This window comes from Mastigoproctus giganteus, chromosome 10, assembly GCF_048544385.1.
Source record: "Mastigoproctus giganteus isolate SK-2022 chromosome 10, ASM4854438v1, whole genome shotgun sequence".
Lineage (NCBI taxonomy): Eukaryota > Metazoa > Arthropoda > Arachnida > Uropygi > Thelyphonidae > Mastigoproctus > Mastigoproctus giganteus.
Genome location: NC_143584.1, coordinates 184,921,303 through 184,946,435, shown reverse-complemented (window position 1 = coordinate 184,946,435; position 25,133 = coordinate 184,921,303). Strand labels below are relative to the sequence as shown.

Below are 25,133 nucleotides of genomic sequence, written 5' to 3'. Positions count from 1 at the left end.
AGTTCCATTCAGTACTGCATAACTCAAAAATTTCCTTCAAAAAAAGTCTTAGTGGCAGCCCAATTACAAATTTGAATTTAACTGAAAATGTATAGTGTATTTTAAAAAATATTCATAAGAGAGAGTACAATTTGCATATATATGAAATATGGTATCTTGTATTCACATAACCTAAAGCAGTGGCATATCCAGGTATCATCGTGAGGGAGGGGACATGGCGACCAGTGCTTTTTTGTAGAACGCTTGTGTTATTTTTCTTTAATTTCAAATTTTTGGTTGGGCATATGCCCCCTCTTCCCACCCGTGAATACGCCCCTGACTTAAAGTATACCTGATTCATCAATTCAGGTAATATCATCCAGTTCATAAAACAGCATTTACTGTTCTGAAAAAACACTAGGAAAATTCAGTAACATGTAACTAAAGCATAATAGATTATAATAAAATATTCACATATTTTGAATGTTTACTAGTCTAATTGAAAATATTTTAAATATTTTTAGGGTTGTTCAGGCGAGATGGCCAGGTTGCTGTGGTTACTGGAGGGACTCAGGGAATTGGCTTAGAAACTGTGCGTTTTTTGTTATCACATGGAATGTTTGTAATAATTGGTAAGTTCACATGAATTATACTGTCTTGGTGGAAGATTATACAAGTCATACTGTCTTGGTGGAAGATGAAATCAATATAATCTTCATGAAGTAGAGGCACAAGCTGGTCAATCAACATTAGCATTAGTTGAGTCATATGATGCAAGAAAGCAAGCTTATATAGCATCAGCCAAAAAAAAAAACCTTCTCATTTCACCCATCTGGTCACTCCAAATGTTTGTCTACTTCAGCCTTAAATTTATTTAAGCTATCAACTTCCACAATAACAGATGGAAGTCTGTTCCAGCAATCAACTACACAAATTTCTGCACATCTATTCTACAATTGTCTTTCCTCAATTTGAATCTATGCCCCCTCAGGTTCTTAGTCTGAGCAAGCAGCAGAAGTATCCCGTCAGCATTCAGCCTGCTCAAACCATTCAAGGCCTTATATACTATTCAAGGCCTCAATCGGATCACCCCACAGATGCCTAGTCTCCAGATGCTGCAACTTAAAGAACTTAAGCCTTTCTTCGTAAGCGCACCCCTTTGTTCCTCTCGCCAATCTTGTTGCCCTTCTCTGTACTCGTTCTAGCAACCCTACATCCTTCCTAAAATGAGGCCTGCAGACCTATATGCAGTACCCAAGGTGTGGCCTAATCATTGCCTTATACAAAGGAATAATCACCTCCTTGTCTCTGCTACCAAAATTCCTATATATCATTGACAAAATTCCATGACCTGCTCTGGCAGCCCATCTGCACTGCTTAGAGAACTTCATATCTGACTGCAAAATTACTCGCAGGTCTTTTTCATTCTCTACCTCCCTGAATAGCACCACACAGTTGGTATGTTTCTCTTGGGTTACTGTTATCCACATGCAGTACTTTGCATTTGTCAATGTTAAACTTCAGTTGCCACTTCTCAGCCCATCTGCCTAACTTTTCTAGATCCTGTTGCAGTAGCATACTGTCTTTAGTGTCATTAACAACCCTGCCAAACTTTGTATTACCTGCCAACTTGGACATTAAGCCTGATATACCTTCATCGATAAATACACAAAACAAAGGGCCCAGCACTGAACCCTGGGGGGACTCTACTAATAACATTAGTCCATGTAGAGCAGTGTCCATTTATTACCACTCTCTGCTGACTCCTACTCAACCATCCCTTTATCCATTGCAACAACTTGCCCTTAATGCCATACCGCTCCAATTTGTACAGCAGTCTTCCATGCGCAACAGTATCAAAAGCTTTCCTGAAATTTGAGTATATGATATCAAAATTATTTTTTACATCTAGTTCCTTTGTGACCACATCATAGTATCCAGTCAAATTGGTTAGACAAGACTTCCCTTAACAAACCCATTCTGTGTCTGAACTATTACTGCAGTCTTGTCTAGATGATCCTGTATCATCTCTTTAACCAGTGACTCCATTATTTTCTCCAGAACAGAAGTTAAACTAACAGGTCTATAATTATTTGTATCACCCTTTGAACTACCTCTGTGAATTGGGGATACATTTGCACGTCTCCAGTCCATGGGGACCTCCTCTGAATCTAAGGGTGCTCTCATAATTATGGCTAAGGGTTTGCTAACTTCTCTTGCTGCCTCCTTCAATATAACTGGATAGATTCCATCCACTCCAGGTACCGTTTTTATGTTTAACTTCAACAATTTCTCCTCCATTTTTCTCTCAGTTATTACAAAATCACTTAGTTCCCTGTTTGAGTTTGATAAACTTCTGGCATTCCCCTCCTTGAATAACTCCTCATGTAGGAATGTAGATGCAAAATACTCATTCAGTTTATCAACTTCTTGAGCAGGATCATCGGTAGTTGAACCATCTATGTTAAGTGGACCAATCTGTTTCATCCCCTTTCTTCTAGAGTTTACATAAGTAAAGAACTCTTTGCTGTTTTTCTTTGCATCATTTGCCAAAGATTTCTCGTAATTTTCCTTTGCCTGCCTAACATCTTTTGCAACTTGATTATAGACAAGTTTATATCTACCGTAGACTCCTGTATCACCTGTTAATTTATATGCATCCCGTGCATTTTTCTTCTCTGCCATGAGCCTCATTAATTCATCTGACATCCATTTAGGCCTGAAACTTGAACAGTATTTCTTAGTTGGTATGAAAAGCTTAGTAGCCTCCAAGATTAAGTCCCTGAAAGCTTCCCATTTAGAATTCACTGTTGGTAACATTATCAGTTTATTCCACTGTATAGAATTTAAAAACTGTCTGAGACCACTGTAGTCACCTTTACGAAAACAAAAAACCTTCCCTTTACCCTTGATGGTAGTTACATCTTTAAGTAAATCCCACATCAGTACACTGTGATCACTGTTCACCTAGTGGTTCCTTTATCTGAAAATTCTTAATGCCTGAATAATCACTGCTGATAATCAGATCAAGAGTATTACTCCCTTTGGTTGCCCCTCGAACATGTTGCTGTAGAAAAACATCCTCCAATAAATCCACAAAAGTCTTGCTAGCATGCGAGTGACCAACTCACAAGTTGCAGTCAATATCTGGAAGGTTAAAATCCCCCATTACAATACATTCTGTACTGTCCCACTCTGTTTCTCTGCACAACTATTCGTCGTACTCATCAGTCATTAGGCAAATATGGAGGATGCGGAAAGGTCAGGGAATGACCACCGCATATCCCGGAGCAATATGGCCTTAGTTGCTAATGCTCTTAAAAACCAAATAACAAAATAACAGTCATTAGGCCTATAACACACTCTTACTCTCATTTTCCCTTTCCATTTTTTATGTCATCCCAAACAGACTCAACTGTTTGGGATGTCACTGTCCACCCATGTCAACTCGATGCACTTCCTTAGATTTTGTGTTTCTTAACTAACAGCATAACCCTCCTCCCTTCCTACCATGTCTATTCTTTCTGTACACATTGTACTCCCCAAATTCCAATTCTTCACTGTTTATATCTGTGTGACACCATGTCTCTGATATCCCAACAATATCTGCCTTTGATGCCTTGATCAGCACTTCAAATTCATCAAACATGTCCAGTAATTGTTTCCCTCTCATTCGGAGAGTCTTCCGTATCTCATAAACATAAATACAAAACTAATCATGAAATTTGTCTTTGCAAACTGGATGATTCAAATCCCATAGGAGACTGTATTTAAAATTAATCTAAATTCAAATTCTTAAAGGCTTCTTTGATTAAGACTGTAATTAGCCAATCTCAGGCAGAGGAAGTAGGATTTCCTATCATGTGTTATTCCAAGTTTTTTCATCTTCACAACATGCAAATCGGGCTGTTAACAAACACTTGTATATACATAATATACTGTTGTGGTGTGACCTAAAATGATGCACCATAAAAAGAAATGTTTTTCTGTTATTTTTTTCTGGAAAGGAAGATATTTTTTCCATGAAAAAAAATACTTAAATTTTCTTATGTGAAATGACACAAACACATTCATTTTTTGGGGATCCTGTTCATTTTTGATTAATTGTGAGGAGTTTTAACATCCCTCACTGAAATGTATCAGTTGAATTCCTTGCTCAAGTTAATATTGGCTTCACCACTGACACCGAGCTGTGCTGCCATGCCTTCTCCGTTTTCTGTTAAAAGTCGTGCAGTAGTTGGATTTCTTGTATTTTACATTTGGTTTTAACACCTGCACTAATTGCAACATGTAAGCTTTCAGAAATAAGCTCTTCCAGAGAATATGTCAGACTGTTTGAGGCATATTCAGTTCATGGTAAATCTCCGAGTAGACCCTTTGCGGAAAAGACATCTCCTACACACTGCATTGTTTCATATGAGTCCATGTTGCATACATAAACTGGATGACACAAAATACTTTTTTTCTGTGGATAAGCCATTTTAACATATTCTTTGTGACAGATGTAATATAAATTACATTTCTGGTGGAAATTTAAAAAAATAGATAAAATTTCATAATTTATCTATCATTTGGTACCTTAGAATTTACTGACTTTTACATGGTTAAGTGTTCCATGAACATCTGAAAGTGTTGTTTTTTTTTTTTTTTTTAACCACCATCACATTTACATGTAAAACTAAGAACATAACACAGTACAAATATGTTATCATGTAAAACTACTACAATTTAAGCATGATTACAGTCATCATCTGAATTTCAAAAATTATACCGTATCAGTTAATAATAATCTGGATTGTCACTTTCAAATTCATTTTAAACTATAGTTGAGAAGTTAAAATGAAATATATTGGATTACAAAAATATTACTAAGAGTTTAGAGAATATAATTTTTAAACTCATAGATCAAACATTTTCTTGGCACAAGCAAAACGCTCTGGATTTAGGTATACCTGCTGGTTCTAGTAATCTTTACTGGTTAGCAGATTCTGTGCTACTCCAATAAACTTTACAGTTTATTGGAGCAGCATAGAATCTGCTAACAACAACCCATAAATCAAGGCAAGTCAATCTTAAAATTATAGTCCACAGAAGAGATACAAATTATGTTTCGGTAAATTATTTTAAATTATTTTTACATTACTGCCTCATAATTTGCTTTAAAAATGTCCAGTTTAAAAACAACTATTCCATGGCAGCAATTTTCTGAAAGTGGGATCAAGATACTCCTGACTATACAAAGTAGCTTTCTCCCACTTTCAGGTGCCTCTGTAGCCAGGTGGGCAGGAGCAGCAGTGCCATAGCACACACACTTCTTGATTAGACCGGGGTTCGAGCCCATAACCACCAAATATGGAGGATGCGGAAAGGTCAGGGAATGACCACCGCATATCCCTGGAGCAATATGGCCTTAGTTGCTAATGCTGCTAAAAACCAAATAACGACAGCTCCCACTTTCATTTTTTTTTTTTTTTTTTTTATGGAAGCATGAAGGATATTCATTTTAAGCATACCATTAAAGTATCTAATTATTAAATTATGACAGAAAACATGCTCTTGTTTAAGTAAAGTGAATTTTTTTATGAGGAGTTCAATGCACAGAGAGAATGTGAATTTGGTGTTAAAAATAACACCAAGGTCCTCAGTTATAGCAATTTTTGGAATAATGGATTGTTGCATAGATATATTAATTTTAAAAGAAAAATATTTTTAAGTGATTTGGAGTTTCTTATATTTTAAAGGATTCATGGATAAAAAGCCAAGTGGTCAAGCCTGAGGGTATACAAGGGTGGACACTTTCTTGGGTGGTTGGCCAAACGAAATTACTTTGAAGTAAATAAGAGGCTGTGAAATTTTTTAGAAACTTTCACATATAACTAAATGTTTAAGATTCCTCCTGATTTATTACATTGTGCTTAAAAAATAAAATAAATGCATTATTTGTAATTTATTTATCTGTGTATACAATAAATCTCATCATGAACCTTTTTTGTTATAATAATAAAAAGTGTATTTTATTTTCCCATTTTTGTTTATTAAAAATGGCTTATTTCAAAGTGTGTTAAAAATTAATCTTATTATTAAAGCAAAATAAATACAAAAATTTTCACTTATTACATTTATTATACTGTTTATAAATATTTGATACAAATCAGAACAAGTTTTAGAATTATATAATTATAATAATTTATATTTGAAGCCTAATATGATCTTTGTGACTGAGTCTCTTTGACCAGTTCAATATTTGGTTCAATTGCTGTTGGTTGCTAAATGCAAAGTTTTCTAAATTAGCTAGATGCAATATTTTCTATTAGCAGTTCCATTTTAAAATTTTCTAGAATCTTTTTGATAATTTTAATAGGAAAAAAGTGATGAAAGTAGCTCAAATATAATATCCTTTTTTTTTTTTTTTTTTTTTTTTTTTAATCTTCAAATCTGCTGTTGAACTTGCAATACACCCCTTTTAAAATACGAGATTTTGGGGGGGGGGGTACCCGAATATAGTTTTGATAGAAAAATGATTGTTTCAATCTGATTTTTTTTTTTCTCTGCAGAGCTGAATGAAGTGAAGTGGCACAATGGATAAAGTGGAATATAGATCAGTGATACGGTTCCTCTTTCTGCAAGGGAAATCATCCAAAACAATCCACAAAGAAATGGTCACTGTTTATGGGAAACACTATCTGCGTTTCCATACAGGTGTTGACATTAGTAATGAAGAAATCCCAGGATGCCTAGCAACTCTGCAACAGAAGAGAGGGTTACAAAAATTGAGGCATTAATCCTGGAAAATCACTTTATTAGCATCAAAGGACTAGCTTCACCACTAAATACAGTCGATCTGCCAACCCGCACTGGACCAGCATTGCAGATTATGGTCCATGCTCCCTCAACATGAATCATTGAGGAGACTTCCATCCTGCAGTGGATTGCTAATGACTGTAGTTTACCTTGTTTTTTTAGACTGCCAGATGGGTTCCCAGACCTCTGATCCTTTACCAGAAGAAGGAAAGGGCACAATGCGCACATGAAATGTTGTTGAAGTGCCGGGAAAAGCAGGAGGAGTTTTTTTTCATGGCTAGTCACCACAGATGAAGCTTGGATCCCTCACTGTGATCCCAGAACTAAACAAATGTCAAAATGATGGAAGCATGCTGAATCACAACCCCACAAAAGGTGTAACCAGATGTTGACAAGGTGATGCTGTAAATTTTTTGGATCAGCATAGTGTAATACTAACAGAAGATTACCTAGATCATATATATAGCTTAGCTTAATTTTCAGCACTCACCTCATAGTAATCCGCTTAGCTGGTGGAGAGTTTTACCACATACATAGTGGTAATAGGATTTTAATGACTTATAGGGATTATGGGTTTAAAACTAAGTTATGGGCTATAAAAAATTTTTAAGAAAGGAAAGTGCGCCTTCCATTCTATGGTTGCCTAATTAAATTAAATGAAGAAAAAAATAGAAGCTAATAGTCGCGCACGAGCGACTTCCGAGATTCCTCATCTTCAGTTAGCTATAGTGGTGGGGGGAAGAGAGCGCGCTTGTGTTATATACGGGTTGGGTTCCCGAAATGCATTTCAGTGCACGTGAAAACTTAATATGTGCTAAATTCCAAATGGGGGAGAAATGAGAGAATAATAGAAGCTAATAGTCGCTCGTGCGCGACTATTAGCTTCTATTTTTTTCTTAATTTAATTTAATTTAATTAGGCAACCATAGAATGGAAGGTGCACTTTCCTTTCTTAAAATTTTTTTATAGCCCATAACTTAGTTTTAAACCCATAATCCCTATAAGTCATTAAAATCCTATTGCCACTATGTATGTGGTAAAACTCTCCACCAGCTAAGCGGATTACTATGAGGTGAGTGCTGAAAATTAAGCTAAGCTATATATACGATCTAGTTACTACATTACAGCACATAAGGACTCCTTAAAAAATCAAGAGTCAGAAGATTACCTTTAAAAGGGCTGTACTGTGATGGCAAAGTATTATTGCAACCTCCTCATAAAGCTATGTACTGCTATTAAAGAAAAAAGATGGGGAAAGTTGTCAAAAGGTGTGTGCTTGCTTCACGATAATGCCTCCTATGCATTAGCATTATTAGAGGCATACGATGCAAGAAAGCAAGTTTACGCAGCATCAGCCAAAAAAAATCTCCCATTTCACCCCTCCATTCGTTCCAAATGCCTGTCCAGCTCAGCCTTAAATTTATTTAGTCTATCAACTTCCACAACAAAAAATGGAAGTCTGTTCCTCAAATCGACTACCTGCTGGCTAAAGGCCAGCAGGTAGTCGATTTGAGGAACAGACTTCCATTTTCGATTTGAGGAACAGACTTCCATTCTAAATTTCCGCACATCTATTCTACAACTGTCTTTCCTCAATTTGAATCTGTGCCTCTTCTGGTTCTTAATCTGAGCAAGAGGAAGAATGTCATCAGCATTCAGCTTGCTCAAACCATTCAAGGCTTTATACACCTCAATCAGATCACCTCACAGTTGCCTTCTCTCTAGGCGCTGCAGTTTGCAGAACTTAAGTCTTTCTTGTTAAGAACACCCCTTTGTTCCCCTCCCCAATCTTGTTGCCCTTCTTTGTACTTATTCTAGCAACTCTACATCCTTCCTAAAATGAGGCCTCCAGACCTGTACACAGTACTCTAGGTGTGGCCTGACCATTGCCTTATACAACGGGATAATCACCTCCCTGTCCCTGCTAGCAAAATTCCTATATATCATTGACAAGATTCCATGACCTGCCCTGGCAGTCCCTCTGCACTGATCAGCAAACTTCATATTTGACTGCACAATTACCCCCAGGTCTTTTTCACTTTCCACTTCCCTGAGTGTAGTACCACACAGTTGGTACGTTTATCTTTGGTTATTGCTACCCATATGCAGTACTTTGCATTTGTCAAGGTTAAACTTCAATTGCCACTTTTCAGCCCATTTGCCCAACTTATCTAGATTCAGTTGGAGTAGCATACTGTCTTTACTGTTGTTAACAGCCCTGCCAACCTTCGTATCATCTGCAAACTTGGACATTAAATGTGATATATCTTCAATGATATCACTGATAAATACAGTCAGTCCTCATATAACACGTGTTTACACTATACGAATTCGATCATACACAATTTATAAATAGGAGAATGATATTGTGTATAACACGAACCGAATTCGCTTATGCACGATTCGCCTGTGTTTACAAGAAATGGCAGTCAAACGTGGATTCACCCCAACTGAACGCAACACAATAGGAATGAAGATATTCTAAAAATGTATTTATGTTTTTTTTATCAGTGAAGGGGAAACACATTTCACCATAATAACATAAAAACCCATTCAATTCCAGCTATCGGTATTATCGCAAATGAAATTATATCGAGTTTACTACCTGTTTATAACAGATTCCACTAGCAGGAACGCAACTGGAAATTGTGTTTATTGTTTTATGGTAGTAACCCCCAGAAATGTGCTTTAGTAAAATGTGAGATAGTGAGCCGTCAATAGTGTGTCTCTGCCTTTATGGTGTTGTTTATTCAGTTGCTACACGCGCTCAGCTTTGTTTGTGTATCAAGCATGCCTCCTCATTTTGTAATTGTGCTTTATTACCTAAAAATGAGTAAAATACTTAAAAGGTGTGAAAAGGAAGCTTCCTGGTGAAGACACCACAGATTCAGAGAGAAAAAACAATATCGATAGACAGAGGTGGACTGGGTCAAAAATTCTTACCCGGGAAAATTTGTAGCGGCCTCATACTAGCTGTTGTTGTTGTTGTTTTGGTTTTTAGGAGCATTAGCAACTAAGGCCATATTGCTCCGGGGATATGCGGTGTTCATTTCCTGACCTTTCCGCATCCTCCGTATTTGGTCGTCACGGGCTCGAACCCCGGTCTAATCAAGAAGCGTGTGCTATGCACTGCTGCTCTTGCCCACCTGGCTACGGAGGCACCTCTCATACTAGCGTTTATGGCCAAAATCACACTAGCCTCCATTGTCTTCTGGCCTCCGGCCTACCAGGGTTTCCCCAGTTAGGCTTATGGCCAGTCCACCTCTGTCGATAAAGAAAAAATATGAAATTGTGAAACACTTTGAGCGAACTGAAAGAATTAGAAAGAATGCAGAGAAAATAAAAATTTTCACAGCAGGAACAACTCAAAGCGTAATAAAATCCATTAGATCAAGACACACAAAGAATTGGAAGAGATGAAACCGCTGTCATCTGTTTGGATAGAAAATCAAAAAAAAGAACAAATTTGCTTACAATAGAAGCAAAAGTATTAGCAATATTTTATTATGTAATAGTCATAATAAAATACATAAGTATTTTATTACGATTATTTATTGTGTTTGCTAATGTTTTGGTTACAAATGTGTGTTCAGTCTTGGGTGGTGTGCACCTAACCCTATTTTTCTCATAGGGCCTGTTATTTATATTGCATAATTTTGCATTGCACAAGGGTTTCTAGGAACACAACTATCGTGCTATACGAGAACTGACTGTATACAAAACAACAATGTGCCCAACACCAAAACGTGGGGAACTCCACTAATAAGTCCACGAAGAGCAGTGTCCATTGATTACCACTCTGTCGTCCCCCACTCAACCATCCCTTTATTCATTGTAGCAACTTACCCTTATGGCATACCTCCCCAATGTGTACAACAGTCTTCCGTGTGCAACAGTATCAAAAGCTTTCCTGAAATCCAAGTATATGATATCAAAATTATTTTTAGCATTCAGTTCCTTTGTGACCACATCATAGTATCCAATAAAATTGATCAGACAAGACCTGCCTGTAACTCTTAAGATGGGAGACTCCCCTCGGTGTCATCACTGTAACACTACACTTTCCGTGAAACATATCTTTGTCGAATGCACAAAATATGCAAGAGAACGCCAGAACCTTCTCACTACTGACATAACGAAAGACCCTCTTACACTTTCTTCAATCTTGAGTAATAAAATAAATGTCTCAAACATTACTTTTCTCAAAAGGATTAATATATATCACCTCCTTTAGCTAATAAAAAAAAATAAAAATAAATAATAATTTTGTAGCCATAGTTAGAAAATTATCCCTACTTGTAAGAAATAACATCCATACTTTCCATATGTATGAAGCACTATGGCCATAGATGCTGATGCACCAAAAAAATCCCCAACCAACCTACCTTTAACAAACATATGCTGTGTCGTAACTATTACTGCAGTCTTGTCTAGATGATCCTGCAATGCTTCTTTAACCAGTGATTCCATTATTTTCCCCGGAACACAAGTTAAACTAACAGGTCTGTAGTTACTTGTGTCACCTTTTGAAACCCCCCCTTTGTGAATGGATGAAACATTTGCACACCTCCAGTCCATGGGGACCTCCCTTGAGTCCAAGGAAGCTCTCATAATTATGGCTAAGGGTTTGCTTACTTCCTTTGCTGCCTCCTTTAATATAACTGGATAGATTCCATCCATCCCAGGTGCCTTCCTTATGTTTAACTTCAACAATTTCTCCTCCACTTTGCTCCCAGTTATTACAAAATCACTTAACTGCCTGTTAGTGTTTGATAAACTTCTGGCACTCCCCTCATTGAATAACTCCTCATGTGTGAATGTAGATGCAAAATACTCATTTAGTTTATCAGCTATCTGAGCACGATCATCAATAGTCAACCCATCTATGTTATGTGGTCCAATCTGATTCATCCCTTTTCTTCTAGAGTTTACAGAAGTAAAGAACACTTTGCTGTTTTTCTTTGCATCCTTTGACAAATATTTCTCGTACTCTGCCTTCGCCTGCTTCCTTTGTGACCTGATAACCTCCTTTGTGACTTGATTACAGACTAGTTTATATCTGCCATAGGCTTTTGTGTTGCCTGATAATTTATATACATACCATACATTTTTCTTCTCTGACGTGATCCTCATTAGTTCATCTGACATCCATTTAGGCCTAAACCCTGAACAGTATTTCTTAGTTGGAATGAAAAGCCTAGTAGCCTCCAAAATTAAGTCTCTGAAGGCTTCCCATTTAGAATTCAACATTGGTAGCATCATCTGTTGATCCCACTGTACAGAATTTAAAAACTGTCTGAGACCCCTGTAGTCACCTTTATGAAAGCAAAAGCCCTTCCCTTTAGCCTTGATGGTAGGTTACATCTTTAAGTAATTCCCACACCAGTACATTGTGATCATTGTCACCCAGTGGTTCCTTTATCTGCAAATTTTTAATGCACGAATAATCACTGCTGATAATCAGATCATGAGTATTACTCTCTCTGGTTGCCTCTCGAACTAGTGTCCGAATGACCAATCCACAAGTTCCAGTCAATATATCTGGAAGGTTAAAATCCCCCATTATAAGACATTCTGATTTACTGGCCCACTATTTCTCTGTACAATTGCTCATTATACTCATCAGATTCATTAGGCCTATAACACACATATATTCTCATTTTTCCTTTACCAGTGCTTATGTCACACCAAACAGACTCACCATTGCATTATACACCAGCATCAGTTGGATGCACTTCCTTAGGTTTTGTGTTTCTTAACTAACAGCATAACCCCCCCTCCCTTCCTGTCCTGGCTATCCTTTCTGTACACATTGTACTCCCCCAGATTCCACTTCTGCACTGCTTATGTCTGTGTGTCACCATGTCTCTGATATCCCAACAGTATTTGCCTATGATGCCATTCCTCACATGCTGCAGTGAGGTGTGCCCACAAATGTGGGTTTGAAATATTGCCTCATCCTGTTTATTTCCCTGACCTTGCACCCCTGAATTTCTTCCTCTTTTGTACCTCGAAGTCCTCTCTTTGCGGAAAACACTTTGCTGCTGATAATAAGGTTATTTCTGCTGCCAAGTTGTGGTTTGAAGAACAGTTAGAGGACTGCTACAAAACCGGCCTGTATTGAGAGGTTGCAAAAATGTGTCATTTTGTCTTGTGACTATGTTTAAAAAGTGTAATCCATGGTGTTTGTTTCAACCTTCTGTCACAACTAATTCTAGGTGGGCACCTCCGTAGCCAGGTGGGCAGATGCAGCAGTGCATAGCACACGCTTCTTGATTAGACCAAGGTTTGAGCCCGTGACCACCAAATACGGAGGATGCAGAAAGGTCTGGGAATGACCACCGCATTTCCCCAGAGCAACATGGCCTTAGTTGTTAATGCTCCTAAAAACCAAATAACAAACAAATAAACTTCTGGGTGAATACAAATCTTTTTTGAACCCCTCTCGTATTTGTATAATTACTGATATTAAATTTGCCAATATAATTTTCAAATGTTGGGAATTTATACAAATTGTCCTTTATCATATGAGTTCACCATAAAATAAATTTTTTTTTAAAGTTTGTGTATATCCATGTAGTTGACTCACATCTTGGTTTTGCTTCTGTGTTTTCATATTAAGATCATTTAGGTGACTTGTAATATCCACAAAAAAGTCTAAATCTGCTCCAGTAATCATCACTAAGATCAGGAATAGGAATTTCTTTTGTTTCCATGAATAGTTTTGCTTCTTACCTGAGATAATAAAATATTTTTAACATTTTTGCCTTAAAAAGCAATCTCTTCACAATAATATATCAAATCAGTGTATTTAGATTTAATATGTAAGTAGCTTATGAAATTCTCAATGATTCAGGGATGATTTTCATTAATAAAATTTATACACTTCACAATGACAGGCATAACATAACCAGATTTTACTGATTTAGAAGATAAATTTTGATGGTGTATTATACAGTCTGTCCTCGTATAGCACGATAGTTGCGTTCCTAGAAACCCTCGTGCAATATAAACAACAGGCCCTATGGGAAAAGTAGGGTTAGGTGCTGACCACCCAAGATTGAACACACATTTGGAACCAAAACATTACCAAACACAATAATAATCGGGTAATTTTAATCGTTATAAAATACTTACGTATTATACTTACGTTTTAATCGTTATAAAATACTTACGTATTTTATAACGATTAAAATACGTAATAAAAATAATATTATATTATAATAAAGTATTTTTAGTATTTTTTAATACTAAAAAAGTATTTTTTACGGATAAAATACGTATTTTATTCGTAAAAAATTTATTATATTAAATAAAATAGTCATAATAAAATACTTACGTATTTTATAATACGTAAGTATAAATTATAATACGTAAGTCGTAATAAAATATTGCTAATGCTTTTGCTTCTATCGTAAGCAAACTTGCTTTTTGTTTGATTTTCTATCCAAAGAGATGACAGCCGTTCCATCTCTTCCAATTCTTTCTGTCTTAATCTAATGGATTTTAATTACACTTTGAGTTGTTCCCGCTATGAAAGTTGTTTTTATTTTCTCTGCATTCTTTGTAATTCTCCGCGTTGCCTCATTTAGGTCTGTAGCATGTGCAATATCACATGGTCTTTCATTTCGCTCAAAGCGTTTCACAATTTCATATTTTTTTCTCTATCGACAGAAGCGGACTGGCCATAAGCCTTATGGGGGAAACCACGGTGGGCCGGAGGCCGGTGTGATTTTGGCCATAAACCGTAGTATGAGGCCACTACAAATTTTCCCGGGTAAGAATTTTTGACCCAGTCCGCCTCTGTTTATCGATATTGCTTCTTTTTTTTTCTCTCTGAATCTGCAGTGTCTTAGCCAGGACGCTTCCTTTTCACACCTTTTAAGTATTTTACTAATTTTTAGGGAATAAAGCACAATTACAAACGAGGTGGCACGCTTGATACACAGAAACAAAGCTGTGCGCGTGTAGCAACTGAATAAACAACACCGTAAAGGCAGAGATACACTATTAACACCTCACATTTTACTAAAGCACATTTCTAGGGGTTACTACCATAAAACAATAAAAACAATTTCCAGTTGCGTTTCTGCTAGTGGAATCTGTTATAAACTGGTAGTAAACTCCATCTAATTGCATTTGCGATTATACCGATAGCTGGAATTGCGTTGGTTTTTACGTTATTATGGTGAAATGTGTTTCCCCTTCACTGATATAAAACACATAAATACATTTTCAGAATCTTCTTCGTTCCTATCGTGTTGCGTTCAGTTGGGGTGATTCCGCATTCGACTGCCATTTCTTGTAAACACAAAGGCGAATCGTGTATAAGCAAATTCGGTTCGTGTTATATAAGATAACGTTCCCCTATTTATAAATCGTGTATGATCGAATTCGTGTAATGCAAACACGTGTTATACGAGGACCGACTGTACAGTGAAATACAAAGGCCTCAGCAAAATGTTTTTCGCCTATTTCTCTTTTAAACAGTGAAACATCATCTTTATTTTTCCTGACCACTGAAAGTCTTTTTAACTTATTATAATCAAGCCTGTAGTCGTACTTTTCATTGGCTCAATGATAACATTTCTTCTTGATATTAAAAGAATAATGAAGTCCTTGAACAAAAATAGATAATTAAGCAGTGTTTATTATGTATGTGCTTTCATCAAATGCTAGTGAACAGTATTCAAACTTTTAAATTCTATATTTTAAACTTCTTGAACATTTTGAGACATTTCATTAATAAATTTTTTAAGTATTTTTGAGATAAACTGATATTTTCAAAAAGGAATTAGGAATTTTCTTACTTTCTTTCATGTTTATACAGAGTACGAGTTAAAAGATGATAAATGGCTATATTTTACTTTTATTTGTAAGGTTCACCAACTTCTAAATTACAAGCTAAAATGATTATTAAGCAACTACAAGATGAAGTTCCTAATTCTCAAGGTAGGTAAAATACTTTTAAAGGATTTAATATTAGTCAAGGAAGCAAGCTTATATATCATCAGCCAAAAAAAAAATTCTCACATCACCTGTCCATCCCCATCCAACAGTTTGTCTAGTTCTTCCTTGAATTTATTCGAACTACCTACTGGATGAAGAAAAATGTTTGTACATCTATCCTGCAACCATCTTTCCTTGATTTAAATTTGTCTCCTCATGTATTGTCTAAGAAACAGTAAGGATGCCATCAACATTTAGCTTACTCAATCCCTTCAGAACCTTAAACACCTCAATAACACCTATTCGTAGGTAACTAGTTTCCAGATGCTGCAGTTGCAGAACTGAAGTCTTTCTTGATAAGAATACCCTTTTGTTCTCCTGACCATTTTGGTTGCTCTTTTCTATGTCTGTTCCAACAGATCCACATCCTTCCTAAATTGAGACTTCGTTACAGTGTACAGTACTCAGGATGTGGCCTAATCATTGTTTTAGGCCACATCTTGCAGAATAATTACCTCCTTACTCCTACTGGTAAATGGCGCCTCCGTAACCAGGTGGGCAGGAGCAGCAGTGAGTACCACACGCTTCTTGATTAGACCGGGGTTTGAGCCCGTGACCACCAAATACGGAGGATGCAGAAAGGTCAGGGAATGACCACCGCATATACCCGGAGCAATATGGCCTTAGTTGCTAATGTTCCTAAAAAAAACCAAACCAAAACCTACCGGTAAAATTCCTGCATATCATTGACAAAACTGCATGAGTTGTCATAGCAGCCCTTAACTTATTTGTCATGAGATAAAACTAACTAAGCTTCTATTTGCACTTTGATAATTTTAATCATAATGCTATTTTCCAAATTTTGCTTTCAAAATACTTTCCTTCTACTGCATTACATTTCTGCTATTGTTGGAAGGAAATCTGCAGGCAATCTTTGAAATTTGCTAGTGTCCCTATCACAGCATAATCCTTCAGGATCGGGCGCCTCCGTAGCCAGGTGGGAAGGAGCAGCAGTGCGTAGCACACGCTTCTTGATTAGACCGGGATTCGAGCCCGTCACCACCAAATACGAAGGACGCGGAAAGGTCAGGGAATGACCACCGCATATCCCGGAGCAATATGGCCTTAGTTGCTAATGCTCCTAAAAACCAAATAACAACCTTCAGGATCACTTCACCTTAGAATGCAATATAACTATTCAAACACAGTACCACTACTTTATTGATCTGTTACCAGTGTTATCTATAGCATACAGAAAAGAAGATTAATGGTCATTCTTAGATATTTCAAGGAAGTCATGCATGAGCCTGCAACAAAACTGGCCATGACTGGCTGTAGCCAAGGGATCAGATATGAGGGTCTATAGTACACATGCTTTGAATGACCGCAGTTCAAGTCTGCAACTGCTAAATATGGAGCTTGTTTCTTGTATTCTCTCTTTCTCTATCTTGTGAACTCCTCTGATCATGTTGTCTTCCCAGAGTATAAACAGAAAATCTATTTTAATAAAAAAAAATTAAATTTTTTTTTTTGTCTAAAGGTTATCCAACACATGCAAACATTATACAATAGTTTAATCTCCATTACATGCCATTATTAATTAAAAATGTGCTCAAACATGTAATCCGTAACACCCATCTTAAATAACAGTTTGGATAACTTTTTTTAAAATTTTTTTCATCAGTCTTCATTGAAACAAAATAATAATACAAATATAATAAGGTAGCATAAAATATAAAGTACACAGTTTGGCCAGCCTTTGGGACCACACATTGGTTACTGTTTTTCCACATCATGTGAAAAAGCTTGGATTCTAATTCTCTCGATGTTGAATGAACCTTTGTAGTTTCTTCCTCCCCCCACACTGCTTCCTCTGGCTGAATTAGGACAAGAGTTGCACATTTCTTACAAAGCACTATCACTGTGGTCCCTTCTCCCATAATCACTAGGTTTAGCTCCATGTGATTTTGTTTCCAAGTTTAAGGCCCCTTTGAAAGGTCACAGATATGCAATGCCGGTGCCTCCGTAGCCAGGTGGGCAGGAGCAGCAGCGCGTAGCACATGCTTCTTGATTAGACTGGAGTTCGAGCCCGTGACCACCAAATACAGAGGATGCAGAAAGGTCAGGGAGTGACCACCGCATATCCCCGGAGCAATATGGCCTTAGTTGCTAATGCTCCTAAAAACCAAATAACAAACAACAACAAATTTTCAATGCCAGAAAATTATTCAGAATGAAACAGAGAAACTATTAGCAATTTCAAAAGAAACCTGTTAGGGATGCTTCCAGAAGTTGCATAAGCATTGGAATCAGTGTATGCAATGTCAAGGAAACTTTTGAAGGAGATCCATCTGAATAGCCAGTAAGCTTTATCATTTCCCAAATATAAGGTGTTGCTTTTAAATAATGAGACTGTTGCAATAAAATAAATATAATGAATATTTTGTACCTTACAAGTTACCCCCTTCAAAATAATGGGCTTGCAGACACACTGTTCCATATGTTTCTTCCAAGCACAGAAACATTTCTGGAAGTCTTCTTCTGTAAGCCCTTTTAACACTTTGGTAATTTTTTTTTTCTGAATATCTTCTATTGACACTGAAAATGGGTTCCCTTAAGTACACTTTTCAGTTTAGGGAAGAAAAAAAAAGTCACAAGGGTGCTTGCTTGCACATAGGGATTTGTTCTTTGGCCAGAAATAGGCGAACAGAGGCTGCATTATGTGCTGGAGCATCCAACCATTGTTCCACAATTCAGGTCACTTCTTTCAAGTTTTTTCATGCAGCCTTGTCAGAACTTAAGTGTAGTATGTTTGACTGACAGTCTGATTTGGTGGGACACATTCAGCTATAATTATTCCTCCAATATTAAAGTAAACAAGAAACATGGTTTTTATTTTTGATTTTGACGTTCTTGCTTTTTTTGGTCTGTAGAATTGTTTTGTCTTCCATTGCATTGACTGTCTTTTAGTGTTCTGAGTCATACTGGAACAGCCAATTTTCATTGCAAGTAATTACAGTATGCAGAAAGCTGGATCTTCAGTTTTTTTCAAAACATCTTCATATATATGGAGTTTGCTCATTCTTTGATTTGATGGTGCCAAAATATTTGGCACCATCTTGTCACACACTTTTTTTTTTTTTATGCCTAAATTTTCGGTTAAAATTTGTCTATTTCTTTGTCCATATTGAGTTCTGATACAACCATTCTAACACTTAAACAACAGTTTCTTCTAATCATGTCCTTACCTGGTCCACATTTTCATGAGTTTTCACAGATATAACCTCCATGCACAAGCACATGGTTGGTGACCACCCAGGTGTGAACCAACGTAAGCAGGGATCGAGGTGTGGCGCCAAAACCACATGGAGGAATGCCGCCCCTCTGTGTTACCAGGCAGTACTAGGTGGTAGATGACTCTCATCAACCGGTGCAATACCACCACTTTGCTTATTGGAGGCTTGAAGTGGTGGAACCCGTGTTTAGTCTCCAGAGCTAAGTTCCGGTCAACCCTTCCCCATCTCTTCCATCATGCAGTATGATTGATGACTTTTGAGGCTATGATGAACATCGTGACAAGATCCAATCTTCCTTACATTTCGAGGGTATAGCTCTGCAATGGTGTTCGCAGGCTGGCCGTTAGTTAGTACACCAGACCGAACCTATTGGTAACTCTTTAGGAGGCTTCCGGATCAGCTAGTGTATAATCTTGCTACCTCTACTCTGCCAGATAGTGACTGGAGGGAGTCCTAGTAGTGTGTATGCGGGGGGCATTGTCGAGGCCACATTATGTCAAGGATCTGGGTATATTCTTACCATGTGTATGACATATCCAAAAATTTCATTACTTCATACAGAATGTTCCACCCACTTTTTCTCACTATTGAATACACCATGAATTGTCAAACTAATAGAGTAAGCTTATCTGCGAAAAGATCTAAACCTCCCAAACACTTCCTAATTCATTTTACAAATATACATGGTCTCAATTGTAATCTCAACGATGTCCATTTCCACTTGCAGTCTGCCAAACCCCATGTACCTTTTCTGACAGAATCCCAGTTATCGATTGATTCAAGTACTGTTCATCTCAGTTGCCCAAATTATTCGCTGTATGATTCCTTTCACTTCAAAGGTGGTACTTGTGCATATGTCCATTCCGATATTCCCTGTCAGAGACTTGGTAATTTGGAATCTCCTCTTTTCGATCTTCTCTGGCTTAAAATCTCTCTACTTCATTGTGTTCAATTCATCTGTTGTCTCTACCGTTCTCCCAACTCCACTAATCACTTGGAGCTCTTTGACTTCCTCTCTTTGCAACTTGACTTTCTCCATTCCAACTTTCCTAACAGTGAAGTAATTTTCCTTGGTGATTTTAATGTACACAACTCCAGCTGGCTTCCGTTTTCTAGTCACACTGACCCAGCTGGTCGAGATTCTGAGGCTTTTGCAATTACTAATGACCTTACACAGATTGTTCATTTACCTACAAGAATACCGGACAATCCTAACCATACAGCCAACACGCTTGATCTTTTTCTCACAAACAACTCTTCTAAGTACATGGTCGAAGTGAGAGGTCCTTTAGGCACCGCAGATCACAACTTGGTGATTGGCTCTTCTCCAATGGAGCCTTTATCTCATGGCCATTCCCAACCTCGTATTGTTTGGCATTACAAGAATGCAAATTGGGATGACCTGCGAGACCTTGTTCAATAAATGTGCTAAGGCTGTTCAAGAGAAGAATGTTGCACATCGTAATTGGCTTGTTTCTAATTCTTCAGTTTCGTTTTCTGCCTGCACCAAAGCTTGCAGCAATTGTAAGGCAGTTATTAATCTGTCCAAACTAGAGTTTGAACAGGCTAAGAATAGAAAACTTGCTTCTTGCCCTAATGGTAGCCGAGCATTCTGGTCTCTTGCCAAAGCTATTGGCCGCAACTTTTGCCCATCTCTGCTCCCACCTCTGTCCAAACCAGATGGTTCTGTTGTCACTTCAGCCAAGGATAAAGCTGACCTGCTAGCATCCCATTTTTCTTCCAACTCATGTATTAATGATCTTGGTAAAACACCTCCCAACACGTTCCATTCAATGCCTCCTGTGGTCTTCCGTCAAAATCCTTTTGACGGAAGACCACAGGAGGCATTGAATGGAATGCTAATGGAATGCTTGATGCTAAGAAAGTTCCAGATCCCAGTGGTATTTCTCCACTTGTTCTCAAAACCTGTGCTACTTAACTTACTCCTATTCTTTTCCAACTTTTTTCACTTTCTTATTCCAAAAGTATTTTCCCTTCTGCTTGGAAATTTGCTCATATCCAGCCAGTTCCTAAAAAGGGTGACAAATCCCTCCCATCCAATTATCGTCCCATTGCAATTACTTTTACTCTTTCTAAAGTAATGGAGAAATAAATTAACCGCCAACTCTTAAACTACCTAGAATCCATCCTTTTGATCAATGATCGCCAGTATGGATTCCATCAGTGTCGATCCACTAGTAATATTCTGGCTTATATTCACTGGCTTATATTACCCATTTATGGACAATTTCAATGGAAAAGGTTGGTGAAACCCAAGCAGTTGCTCTTGACATTTCAAAGGCTTTCGATCATGTTTGGCATAAAGGTCTTCTAAACAAGCTCCCCATCTTATGGTTTTCCAACTGTTTTTTGTAATTGGTTATCCAGTTTTCTCTCTGATCGTTCACTGAGGGTGATGGTAGATTGCTCTCTGTCTTCTAACTTCTCCACTAATGCTGGTGTCCCCCAAGGTTCAGCTCTTTCCCCCACTCTTTTCCTCTTGTATATTAATGACCTTCTTCCATTGAGTGAAAATCCTATCCATAGTTTGGCCGATGATAGCACATTGCATTCCACTTTCCATTTTGAGAAACCTTGCCCTACTCAATCATCTTCAACTTCTCAAAAATCTGCTACCAATTCCTTAAATGCTGTTCTCCAGTGGGGCCAAGACAACTTAGTTTATTTCAATCCTTCTGAAACTCATTCTTTTCGTATATCTTGCAAAAAGGATTCTTCTGCTCCTGTGCTTATCTTTGGTTCACTCTGATTTCTAGGCAAAATGATATATCTCTTTTGGGAATTACCCTGACTTCTAATCTCTCTCTTGGTACAAGCACATTATAAATATTGCTTCCTCTGCATCTAAAAAACTTGGTTATCTCTTTCTCTCTCGGCGTTAATTTTCTTCAAAACAGCTCTTCACTCTGTACAAATCGCAGATCCACCCTACCATGGAATATAATTCCCACATCTGGGGTGGTGCCCCCAAAACCTCTCTCAGGCTTCTTGATTCCATTGAGAAGAGGGCAGTTAGGTTAATTAATGATTCATCTCTAACAGAGTCTCTCCACTCACTGTCCCATAGACGTACTCTTTCGGCTTTGTGCCTTTTCTACAGATATTTCCATGGGCACTGTTCTTCTGAATTGGCTTCTATAATTCCCGCTCTCTCTTTCAAAACAGTCCGAACACATGCCGCCACCAGCCAATATCCATTTACTGTCCAACTTCAAACTCACAGAACCAACTTTTCATCTTCCTCGTTTATTCATTCAACTGCCGTGTTCTGGAACAACCTTCCTTCATACGTATTTCCTGAAAATTACAGTCTACAGAAGTTCAAGTCCAATGTCAACAAATATCTTCTTTCGTTTTCTCAGTCTCCAACCCAAGCAGTTCTAATACCTCTCGTGTTTGGGGTTTACTTAAAAAAAAAAAAAAAAATACTGGATGGGCGGATCATTCATTATCTTCCACTTTCATTCTTTTTTCTTAAAATCTTTTGTGTTATTCAAACATGCAAGCTCTTGACATGTTATCTTCCCCATTAACTTGATATAGCAACTCATAACTTTCAGTTGGTGTTTTAGTTTCGTTAAAAATTTGAAGTTGATTCATTGTTTGATTTTTTTTTTTTTTTTTTGTCTGTCATTTTTCTGGCAAAAACCCATCTCACTGCAAAGAAAATAAATGTGTTAGAACATGACTTGGCAGATGGCTAGGAAGAGGTTCAAGGTCAACTGCTGTGCCTTTGTTTCACAGGTGCCGCTTGGTGTGTAGCAGCTGCCCATGCAGTCTCATTATTTAGTAGCCACACCTCATGTTCAGTCCTCGATCTCTTTGATCATGCTTTGTATAAATAATTTGGATGAAGTAATTCATGCTGAAAGAAGAGTGACACTTGAAATTTTCTTTATTATTTTAAACAGCAACAGGAGGAAAGCCAGCTAATTTTGCATTATTAAAAGAATGGTAGAATGTAATAGCACGAGAAGGTTGCAATCTCAAAAACCAGATTGATTGACACTGTCCAACATCTTTAAATAAATATATATGCTTTTTTTTTATTCTAGTGGTATGCTATAAAAAGTTTTAGTTTTTCTTAACACATGAATTGTCATGAGCTCCAACAGCCATGTCTCGCTCTTTTTGGTTTGACATATCATGTCTTGAGACCCACCTGCCTTGTCACATGCAGCATTCAAGCTCTGCAAGGCAGCATACGCTTCCCATTATGCATTGTATCATATAGTCATTTCAGTTAGGTGGCCTGAGTAGCACAAATATGATTTTACCCTGTAGTTACATGAAACTATCCAATAGATCAGCGTTTCCCAGAGTAGACCATTTCCAGAGGGTCTGCGAGATGGTGCTCGATCATATATGATTTTTGAAAGGGTCTGTAGATCTCAGTAGTTTGGGAACCACTGCAGTAGATAATCAGACTGTTCTGTTGAACGTCCCCTCTTTACGTTTCCTTTATTATATTTTAGAGGGAGAACTGTGTGACAGTTCTGAAAAATACAGTAATTTAAATATAATAAAGCATAATAATTTGAATTGATAAGAAAAAGGAACTCATATAACAATTGGAATTTTCAAAATTTATAAAAATCTTTACACACCAAACTAAATACTCATTATTGTTGTATTCATGTAAACTTTTACATTGAAAATTTTTTTAAATAATAAAATTTTTCCATATAATACTACTGTTTTTGTTTATATTTATTACGGAAGCCATCAAAACAAACCATTTCACTTGTTCATTGGTTTGTATTCTGAAACAGGACTTATGGATCTTGCTGGCTATTATGTCATATGTACAATATGAGTATGGTATCAAGGGAAGCTGACATATTATCTCACGTTACAATTATGTTGTCTAAAAATACGGAATTTTTATATTACACAATCAACTTTGCAAACCCATGTCAACCGTAAAAATATATGGCATAAATGCCAACAAATGGTACAAGAAAAACATTTTAAGAAACATGCAGTAGTACTTATTTCATGATCAGAAGTGATGGTTTTTATAATTGGACTTTGTGACATGTGGAATGTGTCTCAATAAAAATAAGTTGGTGGCCCCAGTATCAGTTTTTTTTTGAAAATCATTGGTTAATGTGTTAAAGTTCTTTTTCAAATCTGTATACTGTATATGCAAAAAAATAAAATAAAATTAAATAAATGCATAAAGTGAATGCATATTAACAATTGTAATACTCCTAATATCAATATGTTACCTGTGAATTATTCCAAGGTCTTTTAAAATTTCAGGATATTTCCTAAATTGTCTGTATTTTGAATGTAAGAATACAACTGAAACTAACACCGTTATTTGTTAGTGAGAGATGTGTCAAAATGAAATCCTCAAGTTAGTTAAATCCATGTTTATCTCATTATCGTCACACAGACAGTGACATCTTGGTGAAAATATTGCTAATAACAACATAAGTGTAGGAAAGACTTTCAGTAGCACACATCAAACAATAATGCAGTCACTTTTCATGTTGTTACCAAGGAGACAGTATGAATGGTATGGAATTCTGAGGGAATGCACACATAACCATCCAGTACTTAACTACAACAGTTAAGGGTAGGTTGGTAGAAACTGTGGACTACTTTTTCAAGTAAATTAATGCAGTTCCATTCATTAGAAATAACAGTGGGTCTACAGATATTAATAGTTTTAATATATAGTTAGGATGTGTTAGGAAAGCTCCTGGAATTTACAGAACTTACACAGATAATGAAATGTTCTAACTTTCAAGCAAAGTATCAAACATAATGTTCTGATTTTGAATATTGGTAATGTAAGTTTCAAAATTAATATTAATTTTACTAATAATGTAAAATTATGATACGCTTTAATTTCTGGTTTTATAATTCTCTGTATTTAGTTACTGTGCATCATATTTTTAACCTATTTTACTATAAAAAAGTTTTCTAAATATTTGCATATTTCAACAGAAACTGTAGATTAAAAACAGAAGATGCTCTGTTGACCAAATTTTTGGATTTTTGTTATTCAAGTTATCCTTGGTCCTTTATAGTAACAAAGTACCAGTAATCAATACTATGTTACGTGTATTGTGTGAT

At 36.8% G+C, this 25,133-nt stretch overlaps 1 protein-coding gene across 1 annotated transcript in view; it reads left to right on the top strand.

The window, feature by feature from the left end:
• LOC150079624 (polyprenol dehydrogenase-like) overlaps positions 1-25,133 on the top strand; it is a 96,788-nt gene that overhangs the window by 51,134 nt on the left and 20,521 nt on the right. The window contains exons 5-6 of the mRNA XM_090383143.1: positions 504-611; positions 15,661-15,732. Coding sequence (XP_090239269.1) covers positions 504-611; positions 15,661-15,732 — 180 coding nt within the window. The remainder of the gene's footprint in view (positions 1-503; positions 612-15,660; positions 15,733-25,133) is intronic.